This window comes from Nycticebus coucang, chromosome 19 (genome assembly GCF_027406575.1).
Source record: "Nycticebus coucang isolate mNycCou1 chromosome 19, mNycCou1.pri, whole genome shotgun sequence".
Lineage (NCBI taxonomy): Eukaryota > Metazoa > Chordata > Mammalia > Primates > Lorisidae > Nycticebus > Nycticebus coucang.
Genome location: NC_069798.1, coordinates 57,827,036 through 57,851,662, shown reverse-complemented (window position 1 = coordinate 57,851,662; position 24,627 = coordinate 57,827,036). Strand labels below are relative to the sequence as shown.

The 24,627-nt window shown below is 35.0% G+C and overlaps 1 protein-coding gene across 3 annotated transcripts in view; it reads left to right on the top strand.

Moving 5' to 3' along the window:
• The window catches only part of PIGN (phosphatidylinositol glycan anchor biosynthesis class N), a 111,509-nt gene that overhangs the window by 26,171 nt on the left and 60,711 nt on the right, over positions 1 to 24,627 (top strand). For all 3 annotated transcript variants that reach the window (XM_053571633.1, XM_053571632.1, XM_053571634.1), the window contains 7 exons: positions 3,494 to 3,618; positions 5,048 to 5,178; positions 6,048 to 6,164; positions 9,851 to 9,891; positions 12,968 to 13,027; positions 14,525 to 14,617; positions 15,567 to 15,622. In XM_053571633.1, the coding sequence (XP_053427608.1) occupies positions 3,494 to 3,618; positions 5,048 to 5,178; positions 6,048 to 6,164; positions 9,851 to 9,891; positions 12,968 to 13,027; positions 14,525 to 14,617; positions 15,567 to 15,622 (623 nt within the window). The remainder of the gene's footprint in view (positions 1 to 3,493; positions 3,619 to 5,047; positions 5,179 to 6,047; positions 6,165 to 9,850; positions 9,892 to 12,967; positions 13,028 to 14,524; positions 14,618 to 15,566; positions 15,623 to 24,627) is intronic.

The following is a 24,627-nucleotide window of genomic DNA, read 5'->3' as shown; positions in this document are numbered from 1 at the left end:
AAGCCCTTGGCTTCTAATTTCATCATGCATAGCTAAAACTGCACCAAAATCATAGACTTGCTCCCTTTTGAATGGGCAGACATAGCTGGTGGTTGGCCTGATTTTCGTGTTTTCTGTCCTTTATTTCAATACTGCTGGTCTTGGCTATATCATACTGAACAGAAAAAATAATTTGCCCATGACTTTTTCATAAAATATGGTAGATATACACATTAACCAAGTAATAACAAAAATATGAAGTAATCAACAATGGAAGTGGTATAAAGGAAAATACAGACTAAGAATATATCTTTAGAAAGTTCTGATCTGGACTAGGCAATTAAGAGAAGTTTGAGATATCTCTGAAGAGATACAGGAGGCAAAGAAATGGATGAGGATGAATTTGTGTGGAATAGAGTATTTTAGGCCAACAGCATTATATTAATCTTGGGACCTAAGGTAGAAGCCAACATAATGGGCTTGAGGAACTGAAAGAAGGTTGGTTAGTGTGGCAGGAGCACTGACTAGGAGCGAGGTCTCGTATGAGGTCAGAGAGGGAGTTAGTAGTCTTTTTTTTTTAATTAATTTATTTTATTATTTAATTTTTTATTAAATCATAAACACATAGATCATGTATACATTAATGCATTTATGGGGTACAATGTGCTGATTTCATATAGAATTAGGAGCATTTACATCACACTGGTTAATATATACCTCATCTCGTTTACTTAATTATTGTGTTAAGACATTTATACTCTATACTTAATAGATCCGACATGTACTCTTGCCATATGCAGACTGTGATCCCACCATTCACCCTTCCTCGATCTGACCTCCTTCCTCCCCTCCCACTTGGACTTTGTGCTCTGCCCCAAGCAAGCTAATTCAAATCGAACAGTTTCCAAATACATGCAATTTTCTACTCCTTTAAGAAAAATTGGGGTGAAAATATGTGTAGCATAGAATTACCATCTTAACCATTTTAAGTGCAAATAATTTGCTAATGATTTTTCCTAATTTATGATAGTTTGAATTATGATTATTTTATGATGGTAGGAAATTGATATGCATTCAGGAGAAACTATACAACCATTCTATTTTCTCCTTCAGAACAGTATTCAACAAATTACATGAGATCTTTAAGACTTTATTGTAAAATAGACTTTTATTAGATGATTTTGCTCAACTGTAGGCTAATGGAAGTGTTCCGAGCACATTTAGGGTAGGCTTGGCCAAGCTATGATGTTTATTTTTAGGAGGTCCAGTATATTATGCATTTTTGACCTAAGATATTATGTACCACATTGTAAGTCAAGGAGCATCTATGATTCGGTAGTGTTAAGTATTGATATACAGAGGGTTGTGTAACCAACCAAATGTCTAGAACTTTTTCAACTTGCAAAATTAAAACTCTGTATGCATTAAACAATAACTCCCCATTGCCCCTCCCCCAAACCATTGGCAACTACCATGCTACTTTCTGTTTTCATGCATTTGACTACTTTGTGTACCTCATAGCATGATAAGTGGAATCACACATTGTCTTTTCGTGATAGGCTTATTTCACTTAGTATAATATTCTCAAAGACTGTGTACATGTTGAATCTATTCATTTTTAAAAATTTAGTTCATGCATCATCCCCTCCATTAGGTCTTTGGATTTCCTTTGCTTTACTTCACTTTCAATTTGACTTAAATAACCCTTGTCTATATTCTGTTAATACAGTATACACTGTACTATAATTGGCATATTTGGCATATTTGCCATGTTGATACATTGGCACATTCACCTTCAAACTTACATACATCCTGTTGGCAGAGATATTAAGTTTTTCACATTGTTAACTTTAAAACTCCTGTCAAGGAATTGTTTGGTATATAGATACACATATTAACTTTGATTAGGTTCAGTTCTGGGTAAGAGAAAAAAACATGGCTTGAAACATTTTTTAGTAACAATAGTGCCACAAGTAGACAGGCAAGGACTGATAGAGTTCAGGATGCTATAGTGGTTCCACAGTGTCATTAAGACCCAGTCTCCTAAAGTTCTCCTGTAGCCTCATGCATGAGTTTCATTATTAAAGTTATCTCATGATCCAAGATAATGCTAAATTTCCAGCTATTATTTCAGAGTTTTAAGCCAACAATATGAGGCATCAAAGAAGACCTTCTCTCCTACTGAATTATATTTATTTCAAAGAGCCATAGGTTCACATAGCTTTTTGACTGAAATATTTGACTTAATATTTCATTAGTTACAACCACAAAGGTACATCTAGCTGCAAGAAAGAATGGGAAATGTTTAGTTTTTAGGTTCTCAGTATTGCCATGTCCCATAAGGTTGAAGGCTTTGGCTAAGGAGGAAGAGGAGAATGCATGCTTGAGTACAGAAGTGAATGGGTGCTTTCAACACAGGGAGGAGCTGATAGCATAAGTATACTGAGTATGAGGGAAACGAGTATATTTAACTCTTGTAGCCAGAAGATCAACTTTTAAAAATGAGACTATAACAATGAGAGAGAGGATGATCTCTGCCAGGTTAGAATTTCATAGCTTCCCAGATTTTATGTCCATACATGAAGCATTTTTTACATAGCTGAATACTTTTTACCAATCATAGAACAAATTCTAAATTTAACTCAAGTTAGTTGCTCAGTCTTTTTCATGTTATTTTAAAAAAAAAATTCTATTCTTGAAGAGCTAGTTCCTCTAATGGCACCAATTGTATTTTTTTTTAACATTTATAATAATGGAGAATTATTTGAAAAAATATTGAAATACTTTAGACTTTTGTTTAAAAGTTAAACATCTCTTGCTGTTAAAAGCTAACATCTTCTGTAGTTAGAGACATGTGAACAACAAAGATACATCTTGGAATAGCTTGTGGACTTATTTCAAATAATTTAAAGCTACTCTTCACGAGTATAGGGTGTCTTAGCATTCAGTTTATCATATGAAATTAAAATAATTTTTAAACTATATTTTATTAAGTAGATATGTTTGTGTCACAGAATGTGAAAAACATTCTAGTTGGGGCAAAGGAAGTAATCAGGAGGCTATTTGCAATGTTCTAAGTAAGAGATTATGGTTAGGCTAGGGCAGTTGTAGACAGGATCATGAGACGTGGTCTTGCTCTGAATATATTTAAAAATAATCATTCTTAACTGTTACCCCTATTACTGTCTTATTTTTGTCTCTTGACAAAGTATTTCTTCAGTCTGCTATATTTTATTAAATTATGGGATGAACAATGTTATAAGATCTTTATGAAATCAAGATCCTCTTTCCACAATCTTTTTTTGGCCTAATTAAAACAAGGGAAATAGCTTGCTCATTATTTGAATGTAGATGTCTGAAATGATAGCAAAAACTTTGTTGATAGGTTTTGAGGGGAAATTTAAACAACATAAGATAATTTAATTTTGTAATTATATATAAATTTAATTAAATATTTTCATCAATATTTTTTAAATAAGTGAACTAAGTTTTTTAACTGATTTGTTACATATAGGACTTCTTTCATGCTGCCAGAAACAACCAGTCTTTGTTTTCTAAAATAAATGAAGAGAAAATAGTTTTTTTCTTACATTTATTAGGACTAGATACAAATGGACATGCTCATCGACCATCATCAAGGTAATTAAATTCTTTATTTAATTTGATTTTTTGGTGGGAAACAGCTCTTTGAACTTCAAAGTATTATGTTTTATTTGTAATTATAACACTAGAACTAATATATCAAATAGCTACTGTAATACACAATATGTTCTCAGTTACGTGAGATGTACTATGATATAGTGGTTAATGTGGCCAAATTGCACATTAATATAAGTGACATTTATCCTGTTCATATATTCCATACTCTTCATTTATCAAGGCAGAGAAAAATTTTAAAACATTTAGAAATTTATAAAGTTTCTAAAACATTTATGTATTTTAGAAATATTTTCAGTGAATCTTGAAATAAAAAGCATTTTTACAGTTTTAATTTTTTTCATTTTAACAATATTTATTTTCATTTATTTATTTTTTTATTATTATTAAATCATAGCTGTGTACATTAATGTGATCATGTGGCGCCATACACTGGTTTTATAGACCGTCTGACACATTTTCATCACACCGGTTAACATAGCCTTCCTGGCATTTTCTTAGTTATTGTGTTAAGACATTCACACTCTATGTTTACTAAGTTTCACATGTACCCTTGTAAGATGCACCGCAAGTGTAATCTACAGTTTTAATTTTTATATCACAAAAGATGTAATTAGCTATTGTGTGTTCCATCTAATTGTATCTAGCAAATGTATATACTGTAATATGATAGCATTCTATATATAGACTAACAGCAAATATTCTCACTTTTGTAGACCACGAGAAAAAGGAAGAAACCGTGTTTTACTTTTATTTATTTTGAATGTGATTTAGTTTACCCTGTTTGTGTAAAGCCTATCAGATTACCTGCCAGTAACAAATAGCTCACACGTTCCCCTTCTTTAACATGATGCACTGTTTTAGTTAACGGAGTATTCATTCCAAACCAACCTTGTTCAATGGCATGGAAAATTTAAATATAATTTCTTTAAATCATATTCTATTCTATTTTATATCTCAGACACTTGGGATGAAATTATTTTGTACTTGAAACACTGATTTAGCTATTAATATGGACAAACCAGTATAGTTTACTTTACTTTTAATTTAAATCACTTTTAAGTCAGTATAATTTAAATCACTTTTAAGTCAGTGTAATTTAAATCACTTTTAAATTACAGTTTCATGAACTTCAAAGTCAGAATTATTTCATTTGAGTCTTTAAAAGGGTTTACTAAAATGTACTTGATAATACCCCCTTTTTAAGCCAGCTCTGAAAGCTACTTCAGGTTCTTTGGCTTTATTAAAAGGAGAAAAAATATTTTCAGTAATCTAAAGAGCTCCAGTTTGAAAATATTAAATATGAAATCTAAAAGCATTTCGGGAATTACTGACTTTGAATGTAATGAGTCCAAATTGAATAAATTTTATTTTTCCAAATTAATTTATTCTTCTGTTTCTTTATAAACAGGGACTATAAGGACAATATTAAAAAAGTTGATGATGGAGTGAAGGAAATTGTGTCCATGTTTAAACAGTTTTATGGAAATGATGGGAAAACAACATTTATCTTTACCTCTGACCATGGAATGACAGACTGGGGTTAGTCTGTCTTGATAAGTACCTTACAATTAAAGTAGTGGTAAATGTAGCTTGCAAATATCTTACAGTGTTGAAAGGATTTGAGATCTTAATATATGCAAAATGTCTAGCACATAGTAATTGTATGCTTAAAATGTTAGCTCATTTTTATTATATTATATTATATAAAGATATTATATAAAGAATCATTTTTCTAACTATAAAATGAATATATATTCATTTATAAATGAGAAACTAGAGTAAAACGTGTAGAAGGAAAGAAGAAGTGCCTATTACCTACCTGGAATTAACAGTATGAGATGGCAAAGGGGGTGATGTGTTAAGATAGTGTTAAAGGACCTAGTACTGCTGAAATACTAATAAAACAAAGATGCCGTTTGGTTCCTCACATCATAATATAGAATTCTAAGGAGTTATGTTCCATGTTATAAAGGCCTTCTTTTGGCTACACCAGCCAGGGTTGCCTGGAAGAAAAGGACCCAGAGACCTTGTCACCTTCTCTAGATGGACACCCTCACTGCATGCCCTGAGCTTGCGTGATTACTGCCCAAAGGACCAGTGTCCATTCTTTCTGTCTTTGGTACCACGCCAGCAGTGGTGACATCTCTTCTGTGTCTTACTGTTTTTCTTCTTCTTTCACCTAGTTACTGAGCAGACATTCTGATATTTTGCTTTAGTTTTTAAATTATAGTTTTAATTTAACTGTTGTTGATGTTGTGATTTGTTTTGTGGGAATATTTTCAAGCTAATTGTTATAAAAAGTTGTAAACATGTGGGTGTATGGTGGCTAAAACAAAGTATTTTAAACAAGAAATTTAGCTATAAGTTCTTTTCTACTTGTCTTACTACTCTCGGTATGTGATTTGTAGGTTCTCATGGGGCTGGTCATCCTTCAGAGACTTTAACTCCTTTGGTCACTTGGGGAGCTGGAATCAAATATCCCCAAAAAGTATCAGCTCAACAATTTGATGATGAATTTTTGAAAGGTATAAACATTGAACTTCATTATTTTTGTACAGATGTTTTAAAATAATATCAAAGTTTAATTAAAAAAAAATCACTTTTAAGTTGCAGTTTTAAATTCCTCACTTTGATGTTTGTGCCATTACTATTTCTATGCAAACACTATAAACCAAAGGGGTTTGGTTGGTTTTTTTTCTGTTCTTGCAGAGACATGTTTTGAACATTTCCTGGCATTTTACTACTAATAGCTACTTAGAACTTTCCAAATGTTTGCTAAATGGAATTTTCAGTCTTCTTTCATTAAATTAATTTATTAATTAAAGATTAAATAAGAAATCTAAGGTTTCTTGGAGGTAAATCATAAATTTGATAGACATTTTCCAACCCAAATAAAAAACAATGCCTTTAGTTACAAAATCATAGTAAAGGTAAAAAGGTAGAAATATTTTTCCCCTGGGCCCTAATGAAGACCATCGAAGGCCTACAGAGGAGGAGTCTGACAGGGCCAGCGTAGTGCAGCCAATATACTGTCATGGTATTTCCAGATTTGTTTGAGCTCAAAACAAAACAAATCTAAAGGATTCTTTTTTTCATCTACTGTGTATCTTTGGGATAGTCTTTGGCATTCACAGAAATTAGTGCTTATTCTAATAAGATATTTAAAAGTTTAAGATTATGATAACTGCTCTGAAGGAAATTAGAGTGATGTGATAAAACAGATAAAGAACTGGTAAGGCTGGGCTCCTTACTCCCTGCCTCTCACATTTTTGAGATATTTGGTAAAGTTCATTAATCTTAAGTATATAGCTTGATGACTTTTACATGTGTATATATACCATGTAATCACCATCCAGATTCACATCCATAACATTTTAGTACCCAGAAGTTTTCTCTTATGGAATAGGATACTTTTTGTAGAATAGGTAATAGTAAGCCTGTTCACACGAAAGTGAGGGCAGGAGTGTTCCAGGCAGAGGGAATAGCAAATGTAGAGGCATAAAATGGAAAGAGCCTAGCTTGTTTTGAGGTGCAGAAGGAAGGCTGACGTGGCTTAAGCACTGTCATCTAGGAGGAGAGTATACTGAGTTGAGAGGCTGGAGGGGTAAGCAGGAGACAGATCATTTGAGACTTGAAAGGCTGTGGGTAGGGAACAAGGAGTTCTGGGTGCAGGGCTACGTCATTAAAGGGTTTGAGCAGAGCACTGCCAAGATTCCAGTTTGCTATAGCAGCTACCTTTCTGGCTGCTCTGTGATAAATGGATTACGCTGGATCTAGATAGAAGATAGGGTAAATAGTATATTTGTCCTTAGGAGATTTAACTTTATTGTGGTATTTGGTTTCTCAATGAACTGATGTTGGAATCACATGACTTGGGAGCTTGTTTGTAGCTTGTAGCAGAGGAGTGCATCTACCTGCATACCCTTGACCAAGGAATGGTCCTTTTCTATTGGGAAAGTTTATCCTCTTCACAGGCAGCTTCTGGACGGATGCCTATGAAGCAGTGAGGGAGGAAGAATGGGAATGCCTTCCTAGCCAGCCAGATCAGCTGGTTCAACCTTGTGATCCATGGGAAGACGGATATTGCATCTAGATCATCTTCACATTCAAGAATCACATGACTTTAAGAATCGTCACAAAGACTGGGCATGGTGGCTCATGCCTGTAAACCTAGCACTTTGAGAGGCTGACGTGGGTGGATTGCCTGAGCTCAGGAGTTCGAGACCAGCCTGAGCAAGAGCAAGACACCATCACTAAAAAAAATAGCTGGGCATTGTGGCGGGCGCCTGTAGTCCCAGGTACTCAGGAGGCTGAGGCAAGAGGTTCATTTGAGCCCGAGAGTTTGAGGTTGCTACGAGCTATGACACCATGGCACTCAACCCCAGGGTGAATAGGAAGAATCATCACAGAAGGAATGTATTTTTTCCCATTTGAAAATTAAATATCACGGCCGGTGCCTGTGGCTCAGTGAGCAGGGCACCAGCCCCATATGCCGAGGGTGGCGGGTTCAAACCCAGCCCCGGCCAAACTGCAACAAAAAAAATAGCCGGGCGTTGTGGTGGGCGCCTGTAGTCCCAGCTGCTAGGGAGGCTGAGGCAGGAGAATCGCCTAAGCCCAGGAGTTGGAGGTTTCTGTGAGCTGTGTGACGCCACGGCACTCTACTGAGGGCAATAAAGTGAAACTCTGTCTCTACAAAAAAAAAAAAAAAAAGAAAAAAAGAAAATTAAATATCATAAGTTATAAAGGTGGGATATGCATTTTTTAACTCACATGGGTGATGAGTATGAATTTTTGGTAGCTGGCTTGTAGAAGTAGAAACATATTTTTAAACTTTATTGGTTTACTAAAGGAACCTTCACCATACAAAGATTTTATTTATTTATTTACTTACTGAGGCAAAAAGTCTCACTTTGGTAGAGTGAGACTTGGTAGAGTGCTGTGGTGTCATAGCTCACAGCAACCTCAAACTCCTGGGCTCAAGTGATCCTCTTGCCTCAGCCTCCTGAGTAGCTGGGACTACAGGTACGTACCACAATGCCTGGCTGTTTTTAGACACAGGGTCTTGCTCTGGCTCAGTCTTGTCTTAAATGCCTGAGGTCAAGCAATCCCCCTGCCTTGGCCTCCCAGAATGCTAGGATTACAGGCACGAGCCACCATGCCCAGCCTTATACAAAGATTTTAGAATCCTTTTAGTAGTATAATAGAACCTCTGTAGTTGACCATCTCCCTACATTGATCATCTCCTTAAGTTGACCTAATTTTCATAGACTGGACATGTACCACAACATAAACTCAATGGAATTTCCTTATGTTGATCACTTCTGTTATATTGGCCAGTTTGTTACAGTCACTTGGGAGGTCAACGTACTGTAAATCTTAAAGGAATTAAAGCAGGATTTAGCTTCTTATAATCAGTTACTTTTATTGCCATTTAATGTAATTTCTGAGTTTTTTATGTGGAGAGATGGGAGAATGAGAGTAGTGACTTTAAGAGCATTGCAGCTACAAATTTAAGTATTTTGCAAGCAACTATCATCACTGAAAAAATAATTTGGATTAATTAATACACTATCAGTTGCTTTAATAACCCTCTAGAGTTGTAGTCAAGCTGACAATTGTTAATCATTGTACTTTCTGCTTCTAGCTTTCCTTCCTTTGCTTTTGATGTTTTGAAACAATTATCCCCAAATGAGCATTTAAAAAAGCTTAATAAGTCATTACATAAAACACTAGATATTCACTTTTCTGTTAATTTTTTATGTTCTTTTTTAAACAACCCCCCCCCCTTTTTTTTTTTTGAGTCTTGCTCTCTTGTCCTGGCTAGAGTACAGTAGTGTCATCATGACTCATTGCAACCTCAAACTGCTGGGCTCAAGAGTTCCTCCTGCCTAGTCTCCCAAGCACCTGGGACTACAGGCATACACTAGAATGCCTGGGTAATTTTTCTATTTTAGTAGAGATGGAGTCTTGCTCTTAGTTTGGTCTCGAATGCCTGAGCTCAAGCAGTCCACCTGCCTTGACCTCCCAGAGTGTTAGGAATAGGGGTGAGCCACCGTGCCTAGCCTAAGCACTCTTTATTAATAGTTGGCTTAAAATAGAAAGATGTTTCCAAACTTATGTTTTTCTTTAAGTATTGACCACTCCTAAAAATCAAATGATGTAGTTTTTTTAAATCTTAACACTGGATCTTAAGTTTAGTTGTGTTTTTCAGAATGGAAATTGGAGAACTGGAAGAGGCAAGATGTCAATCAGGTATTTGTTTCAGTTTAATCACATTCAAATTTAATGTCATCTCCTATAAGAGATTAGACTAAAAAATATGGAAAAAATAGGTATATTAATAATGTTGACAAAGTCTTTTTCAAAACATTTTAATAAGTAAGGGGAATACTTTCAGGGCACATATTTTAGCCCAACTAATCTCTTATGGCAAAACTAACAACAACAACAACAAAAAAACCCAAAAAACAAAAGATTTCCTCCAAACAACACTAGATAATTACTTGTTATGTAAATTGAAATTTGCATGCCTATGAAATTCCTGTAATTTCTTGTTGTGGTTTCATCGCTTAAGGACAAATCTAGTAAGTCTCCTGTTAATAGTACATTGGTTACTGTTTCTTCTTTATTAACACATATTTTCCCTTTAATTCTAACAACATCTTTACAAATGCAATGGGGAAAAAGTGAGAAGAGTGTAAATTATTCAGCCAAAAGCCTTCTATTATAGGAAAATGTGTGGGCAACCTAATAAAGTTAGACTAGTAGCATTATCTATAAATATGAAGCACAAACTAACATACGGCTTTCATAGCCATCTTCACTACTTGTAGCAGGTATGTAGCATCACCGGGATATGGCTTCCAAAGTAGCAGGAGTATCTTGCTTTTCAGGTCACCATTTCTGATGGTGCTGGATAAGCCAGGCCTAAGGTCTCACTTTCAGGCCTATGGTAGCAGAAATCTGTTTCTCCTCAGCATATTAAGAATAGTCTTTCTCCCAGTTTAGATGCCTATTATCAAAGTAAATGAAAACGCATAATAACTGTTTATTAATTTATAATAAAAAATAGTTGTCAAAGGCACAGGAATAAGACTTGAAGATGATAAAAAGAAAATTTTACTCACAGCCAGACCAGATTATAATCAGAAACTGAACGTAGATTTGGTTATTTGTGAATGTTCATTACTCTATTGTACTCTACTGACTAATACTACTGCTTCAGATCTGCAGCAGATGAGAATCACTTCATTTATTCATTCTTTCCACCAACACTGTTATGTGTCTGCAGGACATTTAAACTTAGGACTGAGTATAAGGGATGTAATGGTGTATAAAAGCAGACAAGATTCCAGTCCTAGGAAGCTTATAGTTTCTGGGGGAGAATAGATACTAATTAAATTAGTATACAAATAAGTATATTCTAGCTATGATAAGTACCACAGAGCAGCCCTGTGAAGCTATAAGAGCATAAAGTGGGTGTATCTGGAGACTGTGGTCAGCAAAAGTGTCCTGAGAGGTTGAGGCTTGAGCTGACATTGAAAAATAAGCAGGAATTACCAGGCCAAGGCAGTAGGAGGAGGGCTTTCTCCGCAGAGGGAGCAGCATGTACACAGAGCTCTGGTAATGTGAAGCAATCAGGGCAGATGACGGACATGGTCAGGTTTGGATTGAGTTGGGTCAGGTGGTCCTGGGCTATTATGAGAATGAGATGGATGGAGACCTTTCAGGTGGGTTGCTTTGAGAACAGTTAATTAAGACGCTGGGAGATGTCCAAGAAGCCACAGTGATACTCCTTAAAATTGTATATAAAACCCAATGCTATGCTTTCCAGGAAACTGTAGGGCCCAGCTTGCTATGCAAGTTGTTAATAAATTTGCTTTTTCTTGCTAAAACTTGCTCTTTTCAATTTTGGCAATTGCCTTGAGCCACTGCACCACTCTGAAGGATCTGGACCTCCTTTCTTCTGCCCCCATCACCCTGTTTTCTTTCTTCCTGAAGAAAACAGAGCAACAGAGATTGGGGTGATAAGGGCAGAAGAAAGGAGGTCCCGATCCTTCAGGGCCATATCAGCCTTGTGGACTTGATCCTAAACTTGGGGAGTCCTTGAAGTGTTTGAAGCCTGGAGAGTAATATGATTCAGTTTTTTGTGAAAGAACTACCTAGGCTGCAGCATGGAGAAAGATGAGAGGGGCCAGCAGTGGGTTCTGGGGGAAGGGAAATGGTGATTAGGAGGACTTCAGCAATTTTCAGTGTTTTGGATAATGTTACTTAGTAAGGACAGCTCAAATGGTAATATGTGAGAAGGATTGAGAGCCTGGGACCAAACCTGATGAACTCCAACTTTAAATGAGGGACCAGTGAAGTTATCTGAGAGGAGCAGCCAGTGAGATGGAAGAAACTCAGCTCTGTGGGGTTAACAAAGGCTGTGAAAGGAGTGAGGGTCTGGTAAAAACAATAATAGCAATTGCACATACCATTATTGCAGGCTACTATGTGCCAGATACTTTATAAGTTTTATTTAATCCTGCCATAACTCTGTAAGGGAAAAACATGTTTTTAACTGATAAGGAAGTTGATGCAGTGGAGAGGTTGAATAACCTGCTCTACATTTCCAAGATTACAAGCAAAGATTTGAAACCAGGCATTATGAATTCTAAGCACTTTGTTACCTGAAAATTATAAGAACTAGTATAAACACAGTTCATGAGATTTAGAAAAAAAAGGATATTGCTAGTACTCTTAGGAAGTACAGTCTGTGGAATGGTAAAGGGTCAAAACAAGTTAGAGTGAGCTGAATGATGGTAAGATTGGGAAATGAAGGCAGAATGCATCAACAACTCTCCCGAGGAATTGGACTTGAAGGAATAATATCCAAACCGGTATATGGAATCTTTTAGCTAAAAAGTCTCTTTTCTGGTTTATATCTTCTCTGGATTTCACTGGCTAGCCACACCACCATCTGGTAGATTTTCTTTTTAGTTAATTATATACATTTCTTCAGTGAAAATCGTCTGTTGATTTTTATTTTCAGTGTAGTTAAGGCATCCTTTACATAATACTGAAATACCTGTTACATAAAGTGGTCAAATTCTAGGATATTAGGATAAACGTTTTCTTTAATTGTTACTAAATTTATTTTTTCATAAGTTCCTGAACCTCTAGTAAATGATATTTTTAGAGATTAATATCTTGTGTTTATTAAATAAATATTTGAAGGTAATTGATTATAAAAGATATCATGGTTATACTCCAGAATATAGTTGCATTATTTAACTTCTTTGTTGAGACCTATAGACTTTTAGAATTGAACCTTTTCTCTTTGTAGGCTGATATTGCACCACTGATGGCTTCTCTTATTGGAGTTCCCTTTCCCCTCAATTCAGTGGTAAGGAATAAAATCTTATCAACTGTGTGTTTTAAAAAAAATTGCACAGTGAAATTTACCTTTTTTATGTGTTTCTGTATAATCTTTGATTATATCTATATCTTTGATGATATCTATAACACGGAGCACAAACCTAATAGCTATTTTTTTTTTTTGAGACAGAGTCTCACTTTGTTGCCCTTGGTATAGTGCTGTGGCGTCATAGTTCACAGCAACCTCAACTTTCTGAGCTCAAGCAATTATCTTGCCTCAACCTCCCCAGTAGCTGGGACTATAGGTGCCTGCCACAATGCCTGGCTATTTTTAGACAGGGTCTTGCTCTTGCTCAGCCTGGTCTTGAACCCGTGAGCTCAGGCAATCCACCTGCCTTGGCCTCCCAGAGTGCTAGGATTACAGACGTGAGCCACCATGCTTGGGCAATAGCTTTTCTTTAAAATTTTTTATTCTGTCCCTTTTAAAAAATTTTTGGGTTAACATAAGGGTACATACAATTGGATTACATTGTTTGCAACTGTTAGGTAGTCTCTGAGTAAATTTTTTATTTTTTAACATGTATATAATTTTTATTTTTGTATTTCAGTTATAAATGATAATAATGTATAGGTAACTTTTTGAAGATAAGTCCCAGAAATTAAATATGTCTAAACTTGGGAAACTATTGAAAAGATATTGGTGCTTTACTGAATCCAAGAGGTGCTTGAAAACCAGGCTTTGAAATGAGTAGGAACCAAGAGAGCTCTGGAGACTTTGAAGAAGAAACCACAACCATGATCCAATGGCAGAGCCGTTCTTCTCAGGGCACTGAAACTAGGGTAAAAGAATTATATCTGTTTTAGATTCTGTTCTTTGACTCTTAAGAGTCAAATTCCAGATCATCTAGCTTGGGTTATTTGTCTACCCTGATTGTAAGCCTACCATGCTATATTCAGAAGATTTCTCAACTACTTAAGAATAGTCCTAGATGCTAAAATGACAAAGAACAAACCAACAAAAAATATCTATTCCAACCAGCCACTCTTATGCGCTCTTCCAGATCAAACTTACTTAAAAAAAATGTTTTGTTACTCAGAAGGCTGAGTAATATGACCCCGACAGTCATAAGTGTGTGTCTGTCTATAACTGAAACAGAAGTTTCCCGAAAAAGTCTTTACTCTTACTATGTACAGTATGTTTTCGTATGTTCTATATCTTTTTAAAAAACTGTACCAGCTGTGGCCCATTATAGTGATTTTTTGGTGTGTGAAACACTTAGCCTAGCACATAGTGCTGTCTCAGTCTCTGCTAGGTTTTATTGAATTCATCACTTTTGCTTTATTTATTTACTGTATGAGAAAAATAGTAGAACATCTTTCAGTTATGGTTTTAAAAAATATTTTTCATTTAATAATTTGTTATTTATCCATATGCCTTATCTTTATTGCTTTCCTTTTAAATCTATCTTGTTTTATAAGAATAGCCTGAGCTTTGTAACACTAAGCCAGCGTTTATTATTTACAGGGAATCCTTCCCGTGGATTATCTTAACAACACTGATCTCTTCAAAGCAGAGAGCATGTTTACCAATGCAGTACAGATTCTTGAACAGTTCAAGGTATAGAACAACTCAAAAATGTGGTAATACTATAATTGTAAATTGAATATTTAATGTGAAAATATTTTGTGTTTGTATAAATGATTTTCTATAATTTATTTATTTATTTATTTATTTTGAGACAGAGTTTCACTTTTTCACCCTGCGTAGAGTGCTGTGGTGTTACAGCTCACAGCAAACTCCAACTCCTGGGCTTAAGCGATTCTCTTGCCTCAGCCTCCCGAGGAGCTGGGATTACAGGCGCCCACCACAACGCCTGGCTATTTCTTTTTGTTGTTGTTGTTGTTGTTGTTGGAGTTTGGCCAGGGATGGGTTCAAACCTGCCACCCTCCATATATGGGGCTGGCGCCCTACCCACTGAGCCGCAAGTGCTGCCCAATTTTCTATAATTTATTATCTTTAACTTTTGTGTATTTGACTAGTAATTCACTTTCTGAGGTGTAAATTCCATGACTCAGGTTGAAGGTATAGAAATTGCCTTAGAAGATTGTCCCTAAATGTAAGATTACTATGTGGGCTTATAAAGACTACAATTAACATCTTTATCTATTGGAATTTGATCCATAAAAGTATTATTAAAGTTTGCAACATTTCTTGTCTTTCCATGTACATTATTAGATGCCTTAGGAATTTAAAGAGATGACCCTTTGAAACTTTTTGTTATTCCTAATGCTGTTAGTAATCAGTTTGGCTTATTTTGTTAACAAAGGGTTAAGGAAGTAGTTTTAGTTAATATTTTAATAATGTTATTTTATAGAATGGATGTATTTAATTCTTTGCTTATTGAGACACTCAGAAAATGTTACAGTTTCTTCAAATATTTATGAAACAATATAATAAAATTTCATTTATTTTCACTTTAAGAAATCACTTTATAGGTATTTATATTTGAAAATGAAGTTCATTAATTTTTTTTCTCATTTATGATGTTTTCATGCTTGGTTCCCAGGTGAAAATGACTCAGAAAAAAGAAGTTACTTTACCATTTTTGTTCACACCTTTTAAGTAAGTCCCTTATATTTCTTTATTAACTTGAAGAAAAAAATTTGTGAGTTGATGCTGATAGGATAAATTAATTTGTTTACTTATAAACTTTATCTTTTTCTGTATATTAGTATAAACCCAAATTGGAATCCTCTTCTAGTACTTTTTTTTTCTCTCTCTTCTATTACTTTTATTAAATGAGTAAGCCAGGAGCTAGAAAACTTTGAATGGCTAGAAGAGGTGATGGAGAGGTGTAGAGATATATGAGAAATATTACAGAGATGAATTCAACAGGGCTTAACTGGTTGGCTAGGCAGGTGTAGGGGCAGTAAGGAGGAGGAAGGCTGTTGGCTTGGTTGATCGGGAAGATGCCACTACTATTATGGCTTATGGAAAGAACTGATTTTAGAGACAAGGATGATGATATTAATTAATTAAAAATAGAAGCGTGAACCTCAGGAGACGTGTGTTGGTTATGAAGATTTCAGAGCCATGAGAATACAGATGGTGATGGAAACTGTTACACATGTAGGAGACTCTAGGGAGGAGGAAGAAAGGGACAAGTAGAGAAAGGCCAAGGATAGAATTCTGGGAAGATTGACTCCTAATGTACAGGCAAAGAAGAGAGCCGACCTTGGTGGGCAGCAGATTTTGCTGTCCCATTTCCCAGAAAGATGTGTTTTCCTTGAATCAGGAAAAGGGGGATCCAAGTCCCAGACTTGGCTTGATATTACTAATTGTATAGGTAGGCTTGGGCAGGTTTACTCAGTCTCCTTTGCGGTTCACATACAATTAGCAAAGATTTTGCTATTGGCCAAAATAAATATAAGTTGTATTATATGAGATTTAGGGATACGATTAAATGACTTCAGATTTATTTATTTACTTTTTAAAAACAATCTCACTTTGTGACGTCACATTTATTTATTTATTTTAAAGACAGAGGTTTACTTTGTCATTCAGCAGGAGTATAGTGGCTACATCATAGCTCACTATAACTTTGAAGAATTGGGGTAAGTGGTGGTGTCTGTAGCTCAGTGGGTAGGGTGCTGGCCACATACAACCAGGCTGGTGGGTTCTAACCTGGCCCAGGCCAGCTAAACAACAAAGACAACTGCAACAAAAATACAGCAGGGCATTGTGGAGAGAACTGTAGTCCCAGCTACTTGGGAGGCTAAGGCAAGAGAATTGCTTACGCCCAAGAGTTTGAGGTTGCTGTGAGGTGTGATGCCATGGCACTCTACCGAGGGTGACATAATGAGACTTTGTCTCAAAAAAAAAAAAGATTTGGGTTAAGCAACCCTCCTGTCTCAGCCTCCCAAGCAGCTAAGGCTACAGATGTGCACCACCATGCCTGGCTAATTTTTAAATTTTTTGTAGAGACAGGGTCTCGCTATGTTCTCCAGGCTGGTCTCAAGCTCTTGGGCTCAAGTGATTCTCCAATCTTGGCCTCCCAAAGTGCTGGGATTATAGGCATGAGCCACTGCATCCAGCAGTGGAATTATTTTAGACAATTTATGTAGCACTAGTATGGTATTCAAGGTACAGAACAGAACCTTGTTATATTTTAAAATATTAAAATCCTCAAAACAGAACCTTGTTATATTTTAAAATATTAAAGTCCTCAAAAATATTTAAGAAACTTTTGCATTCATAAAATAAAATCAACATGAAAATGGATATGGGTTACACTAAAAACAAGGACGAGAAATGCACTAAAAATTTAAAGAAAGATAAATTGTATAAAAATTGCCCAAATGAAAGGCAAAACCTCCAAATTAGTGTAGGAAGTGAGTAGACCTCCAGCTAAGTTAAATGAATTTTAAGTAGTAGATGGATTGAGTAGGAAGCTGTAGGAAATTAACATGATGGCATACATAGAGTGTATACATTTCTTCATCCTTTGCCAAAAAAGTAATGATGGTCAGAAACTGAAGAGAAAAGGAAAGATTTGAAAACTTATAAGAAAGCATGCTTTGAATATGAAACAACCTCAGATGTGGCATGATTTGAAGAGTTTCTGGGAATGTGAGAAAGAGAATTCATTTGAACATTGTCACGTGGATCTAGGCTTTAAAGAAATAGAACAGTATTGGGTGGCGCCTGTGGCTCAAGGAGTAGGGCGCCAGTCCCACGTGCCGGAGGTGGTGGGTTCAAACCCAGCCCCGGCCAAAAAACCACAAAAAAAAAAAAGAAATAGAACAGTATTTAAATAGCCATAATCATATAAATATTGGTTGTCAGCTTTAGAATCAATCCTTAGACAAAGCAAAGAAGAATTAACTATTATTACAGAATAGAATGCAAATGTTACTGACCTTGATAATGTACAGTATAGCTAACAAGTGTGAAGGCAAAAAGTATATTAAGAAAAATAACTAGGCCAGGCATGGTGGCTAATGCCTATAAACCTAGCGCTCTGGGAGGCTGAGGCAGGTGGATTGCCTGAGCTCACACAATTGAGACCAGCCTGAGCCAAGAGCGAGACCCTGTCTCTAAAAATAGCTGGGTGTTGTTGTGGGCACTGGTAGTCCCAGGTACTTGGAAGACTGAGGCAAGAAAATCGCTTGAGCCCAAAAGTTTGAGGTTGCTGTGAGCTATGATGCCCTGGCACTCTACCAAGGGCGACAATGTGAGACTCTGTCTCAAAAAATAAAGAAAGCAAGAAAAAGAAAAGAAAAATAAATAAAAACGTGAAAGTTTTTGTTATAAGTCGATGAACTGACAAATGAGAAAGGTAGAGCAGGGATTTATTGATTATCATTATGCCTTTTATACTGTTTGCTTTTAAACAATTATATGCATATATTGCTTTGATGAAATATATTTAAAAAAGGAAACAAAAGTTAGATACTATAATCATTGATACAAATCAAATAGAATATATAATAGGAAAAAAGATACTGTTTCTTAATAGAAATAAAATACCCAGGAATAGGCTCGGTGCCTGTGGCTCAAGTGGCTAAGGCACCAGCCACATACACCTGAGTTGGCAGGTTTGAATCCAGCCCGGGCCCGCCAAACAACAATGACGGCTGCAACTAAAAAATAGCCAGGCATTGTGGCGGGCACCTATAGTCCCAGCTACTTGGGAGGTGGAGGCAGGAGAATCGCTTGAGCCCAGGAGTTGGAGGTTGCTGTGAGCAGTGATGCCATGGCACTCTACCCAGGGTGACAGCTTGAGGTTCTGTCTCAAAAAGAAAAAATAAATAAATAAATAAAAAACCCAGGAATAAAATATTGAGAAATGTATATCACAGAGCGAACTATCAAATTTTATATAAGGGCATAACAGACCATATAAATAAATGTTGAATAATATTTCTGTATTGTAAAAATGACAGTCTTCTTCAAATAACAAATACAGTGTAATGACAAAAGTATTTTTAATATAATGCAAAAAGGATTTAAAATTTATATAAAAAATAAATTCTCATGAATAGTTTAACTAGTATTATAAAAGAACAAGATGAGATTTATTTTACTGGATAGCAAGACATGTTCTAAAGCTATTTTAAAGAGTGTGATATTGATGCAGGCTAAATGTACACATTAATGGAACTGATTAGAGAGTATATGAAGAGACTAATAACTATAGATGTGCCTCAACTTACAGTGGTGTTACATGCCAATAAAGTCATCATAAACTGGAAATATCCTAAGTCAAAATGATGTTGATACCCTTAACCTACCAAACATCATAGGTTAGCCTTGCCTACCTTAAATTAATGCAGAACACCTACATTAGCCTTTAGCTATACAAAATCTTCTAACACAAAGTCTGTTTTATAATAAAGTGTTGCATATCTCATGTGCTTTTTTTGAGTACTATACTGAAAGTGAAAAACAGAATAGTTAAAACAGAATAGTTAAAATAGTAAAGTACATTGCTACTGAATGCATATCGCTATTGCACTAGAGTAAAGTCAAAAAATCTTAAGTCAAACTGTCGGAAATTGGGGGATCATGTATATGGAATTTGTTTTTGATTAAAGATGACATTTCAGATTAGTAGAAGAAAGAATTGTACTAGGAAAATTAGCTGTTTATTTGAAAAAAATAGACTTAGATCTTCTACTTCATTTCATTCAAAACACTAAATTCCACATTCATTAAAGAACAAAATATTTTAAAATAAGTAAAGGTGTGGTGCCTGTAAATAAGATAAAATAAAATAGTCTTATAAAAAGAAGAAATATTTAACAGTTGTATGGAGAAGATGGATAATTTGATTACATTAAAATTAAATACTTCTATTCAATAAAGTAACTATGAAAAGTTAAATTTCAGAGCCGTGCTTGTGGCTCAGTGAGTATGGCGCTGGTCCCATATACCAAGGGTAGCAGGTTCAAACCTGGCCCTGGCCAAACTGCAACAAAAAAATAGCCAGGTGTTGTGATGGGTGCCTGTAGTCCCAGCTGCTCGGGAGGCTGAGGCAAGAATCGCGTAAGCCCAAGAGCTGGAGGTTGCTGTGAGCCGTGTGATGTCAGCAGCTGTCGGTAAAGTGAGGGCCGTAAAGTGAGACTGTCTCTACAAAAAAAAAAGTTAAATTTCAGATTAGGAGAAAAATATTTGAAAAATATGTTACAAGTATTGTAATTAGTAACTCTTTAAAGAATCTTATAGAAAGAATTTTTTTCTTCAGTAGGAAAAAAATAGTGTCCTTATTGAAAATGGACAAATGATAACTCAAAATTCATAAAGGAGAACATGCAAATGATCCCTAAATAATGAAAAGAAGATCCATTTCACATTTATTGCACATTTATTATTCACAAGGCTCTGTTTTATTTGCTTTACATGTATTAAATAGATTATTCTTCAACTCTGTGGAGCAGTTACTATTATTTTCCCCATTTCACAAATAAGGAAACTAAGCCACATAGAAGTAATTTTGCGATTTTTCACTTGTAAGTAGCATAAGACTTCAGCAGAATCTGAAGTCAACCAGGCAGTCTGACTTCAGAGTCTGGTACATTCTTAGAGCAGGTGCAGCCACTTTGCAGCATAGTTTCGCAGTATTTCTTGAAAGTAAGAAAATGCTTCAACTGTATGCCTAAGAAAATCTCCTTTTCAAAGTCTATTTTTAGAGAATTAGTTTTGCACCATATCATTTTTATGAATGATACCTGAACAAATGTCTATCGGTAGGAGGAACGGTTAAATTAACACTAGTAACATCCATACTGGAAAACAGCATGTAGCGGTTTAAGAAGAATGAAGTAGTGTTATACACGCTTATATGGGAAAATTTCTCAGATTATTGACTGGAAAAGGTTAATTATAATATAACTATAATGCACCATGATACCATTAATGTTAAAAATATAGAATAATACTATTGGTACATGTGTGGCTGCATAGGAAGAGCATGGAAGTACACATACCTGATAGAACTAGAAGGCTTTAATGAGGACATTAGCTCGCATGGTAATAAGACTTTATTCATTACATAGTAGATATCAGAGCCAGCTGGAATACTAAATTGAAAATTATTTTTCTATTATTTAAGGAGATTATTAGAGGCTTAAATTAATTTTTAAAAAGCATTTACCTTTTTACCTGTTAAAGAATTTTATTCTTCCCTTAAGGTATTTTTGAAACAGATACATTTGAGGGTATTAACTAAATGATAGCTTTATATCCCAACTCTTTAATGTACGGTATTCCGGAAGAAACAATAATCACTTTATTATCTGAGTATAATGGACTCTTTTATTTTTTTCTCTAATCCAGTGTACTTTTTTTATTTCTACATCATCTGTTTTCTTTTTACTCATCTTTATATATACGTACAATGCCAGAATTGTCTTCTTAGAAACCACATTAATTAAACATTGGCCCATAAATGTTATAAGATGAAAGAACACTATTGTTGTACATTCTTTTAGCAAAACAGTCACGAACCAGTATGCAATTAAGTTTTTCCCTAATTAATAAATATCATGCTTCCTTTCTATTCTAAGAAATATATTGTTCCCTTATCCTTTAAGTTTGAGAAAATTGATCTAAAACACTGGCATTTGAAAATTCATTGTCTTGAGGTTTTATGTGATTAATGTCACCAGCATCACTAGATTTTAGTTTAGTAGTATTCCCACCGTTCTTCTAATGTCTTTTAAAATCTTTTCTAGCACAGTTAGGAGTAACTGACGATTAATAAAATAACTCCTAGGGTGGTGAAACAGCAAATGTTTTAAGATAGAAAAAATAAGATTGTTAAGATTCTATATCTTAGACTTGTCAAAGGATCCAATGGGTCCATATGGTAATTGAATATTCTATTTCATCCTATTTTTTCAATAAAAATAAGAAAATATTTAATATTTTAAAGACCCCTTAAAAGAATAAAACTCATGAAATATCCATTCTGATAAATAGAAAGGCTCGAGAAAGAAAGCAAAGTTGGGTCCAGCAGACCCGGATGGTATGCCAAGGTATGACCAGCAGGTGGTGCTACATGACTAGGAGAAGCATAAAAGGTTTTAGTAGTACATGTGTACTTTAAAAAGGAGGAAAACACTTTCTATTTAAAAGTATGTGCTATAGAGGCCAAGGTAAGACAAACTGTTTATAAGAAAAAAATGCAATGAAATGAGGGGAAAACCTCTAAAAAGGACTTTAAAGAAATATATTAGGGGGAAAAGAGAACTGCGAAGGAGATATGTGCCTTGGCAGTAGAAGCCAAAATGTATGTTATCTTTTATTTGAAAATCATTATGTAAACTTAGAATTTTAACAAAAAACTGTATGTTCTACTAAAATAGCAATAGATTTTTGATTTCTTTAGTATATTTGTTTCTTTTAGCTAATGAAATTTCTTCCTTTAGACCAAATTTAAATATTAGTTTTATGTGAACCTGTCTACCACATTACACATCTGATTTACTAATTAATTACAAAAAAATGTAATTTTCTGCTTCAAAATTGAAATTTATCTCTTGGAAAAAACTTCTATATATCTTACACATATGTAGGAAAATATTCATTTATTCACTTACAAATATTCATTTATTAATTTCATATCAGAGGGCAGAGCCTGTGGCTCAAAGGAGTACGGCACCAGCCCCATATGCCGTAGGTGGTGGGTTCAAACCCAGCCCTGGCCAAAAAATGCAAAAAAAAAAAAAATGTCATATTACATATAAAAGGTGATATTATTTTGTATCATTGATCATGCTAAAGCAATGAAGATTATTTTAGAAATAATTTTTTATTTTGTTTTCTCTTTTTTTATCATCTTGAATTATTCTTCCCATTAATCCAAATAGATATATAAGAAAGGTATATTATATATAAAAATATTGGGTAATGTGTAGGTGTGAATGAATTTTTTTTAAACAAAAATCATAATAAGAAAGAAAGGTATAATACTTCAGGGGCAGCATTTTAAGGAGATCTTATTCAAACATTGCTTCATCCTGAATAATTGAAAAAAATCCTTGATAATACTAAAGTGTGTTTTTATTTCTTCTACAGTATTTAGGTAAGCATAAAAAAAGGAATAGTAACAATTACAACAAAGAAATGTTCACAGTTTAAGACAATACTTATTTTTCTTTTTACTTAAACACGGCATGTTGATTATAGATTCTTTTAGAAATTGATGTTCTCAAAAGCAGCATTTAGTCAATACAGGAAGTTGTTCCTCACAAATTACTGTGTAAAATATTGTATTTCAAGCATGCTGCCCTTCAAGTTAGTACTCTTTTAGTTTCGTCATATCTGTAATGATGCATAGATTAAGGGGAAAAGTGACAATGGAAAAAATGTCACTTTTCCTTTTGGGTAACTTGATTGGAAGATATATTAGCTTTCTAAGGTTTCCATAAGAAACTGTCACAACCTGGGTGGCTTAACATAGCAAAAATTTATTCTTTCACAGTTCTGGAGACTAGGAAGTCCAACATCAGGATGTCATTAGGACCATGCTTTCTCTTCCAAAGGCACAAGAGAAGACTCTTTCCTTGCCTCTACCTAGCCTCTGGTGGCTTTCTGGAGTCCTTGATGTTTCTTGGCTTGTGACTGTATCATTCCAGTCTCTTAACTCTGTCATCACGTGGACTTCTTCCCTGAGTTTCTATGTCCAGATCTCCCTCACCTCTTGAGGACACCAGTCATTGGATTGAAGGTTCACCCTCATCTAATATTGATTCATTTTTCCTTGATTACATCTACAAAGACACTATTTAAAAATCAGGTCACATTCATAGGTACCAGCGCTTAGGACATCAATATATTTTGGGGGGACATACAATTTAACTTTCAACAAAAAGTAATTGTTCACATTTGTCATCATTTTAGCCATTGCAGCGAAATCTCTAATGATTCATTGATTTGCTTAACCAATGTTTGTTTTCTTAGATGTAGTGAGTATTGGAAAATAAGATAGATACAGTGCCTGTCCTCATCAGACTCAAGACCTAGCAGAAACACATGGAGTATAGCAAAAATTACAATACAGTGGGATAAGAGAGAGTTCAATGTAGTATGAGTGACAGTTTGTTTTCATAAGGACACTTGAGGAGCACCAAACACACAGATGAGAATGCAAATTTATAGGAACTAGGGAAGTTAAACAAGACACTTCAACAAGACACTTCAGTGAAGACTGTGTGGAGAAGAGGGCTATTGTATTTTGTTGTTACTACATAGGAGAGCAATTGAGATGGAGACCCAAGAAGTCTTCAGCACAGCACACTTCTGAGGTAGTAGTAACAGCCAATATACCTGTTCTCATTAACTTGACACTTATTGCTGTGAACTGTAGTGGTTCTGAGTTGGGTAAGAAAGTAGAGTATGATATAGGAAAATATGGCAGTGGTGTGTGGATAAGTGTTGAACAAAAGGTTCCAGTTTCTAAGGGAGGGAAAGAGAACCAATTAGTAGCATTTGCCAATTTCGGTGGTGTGAATACTTAGTCTGATCAATTTCAGTTTTTGGAGTGAGTGGGAGACCTGTATTTCACATGAAGTATCTTTGAATATTTATGTTTTAATATTTCTTTTGATGGATTTCTTATTGTA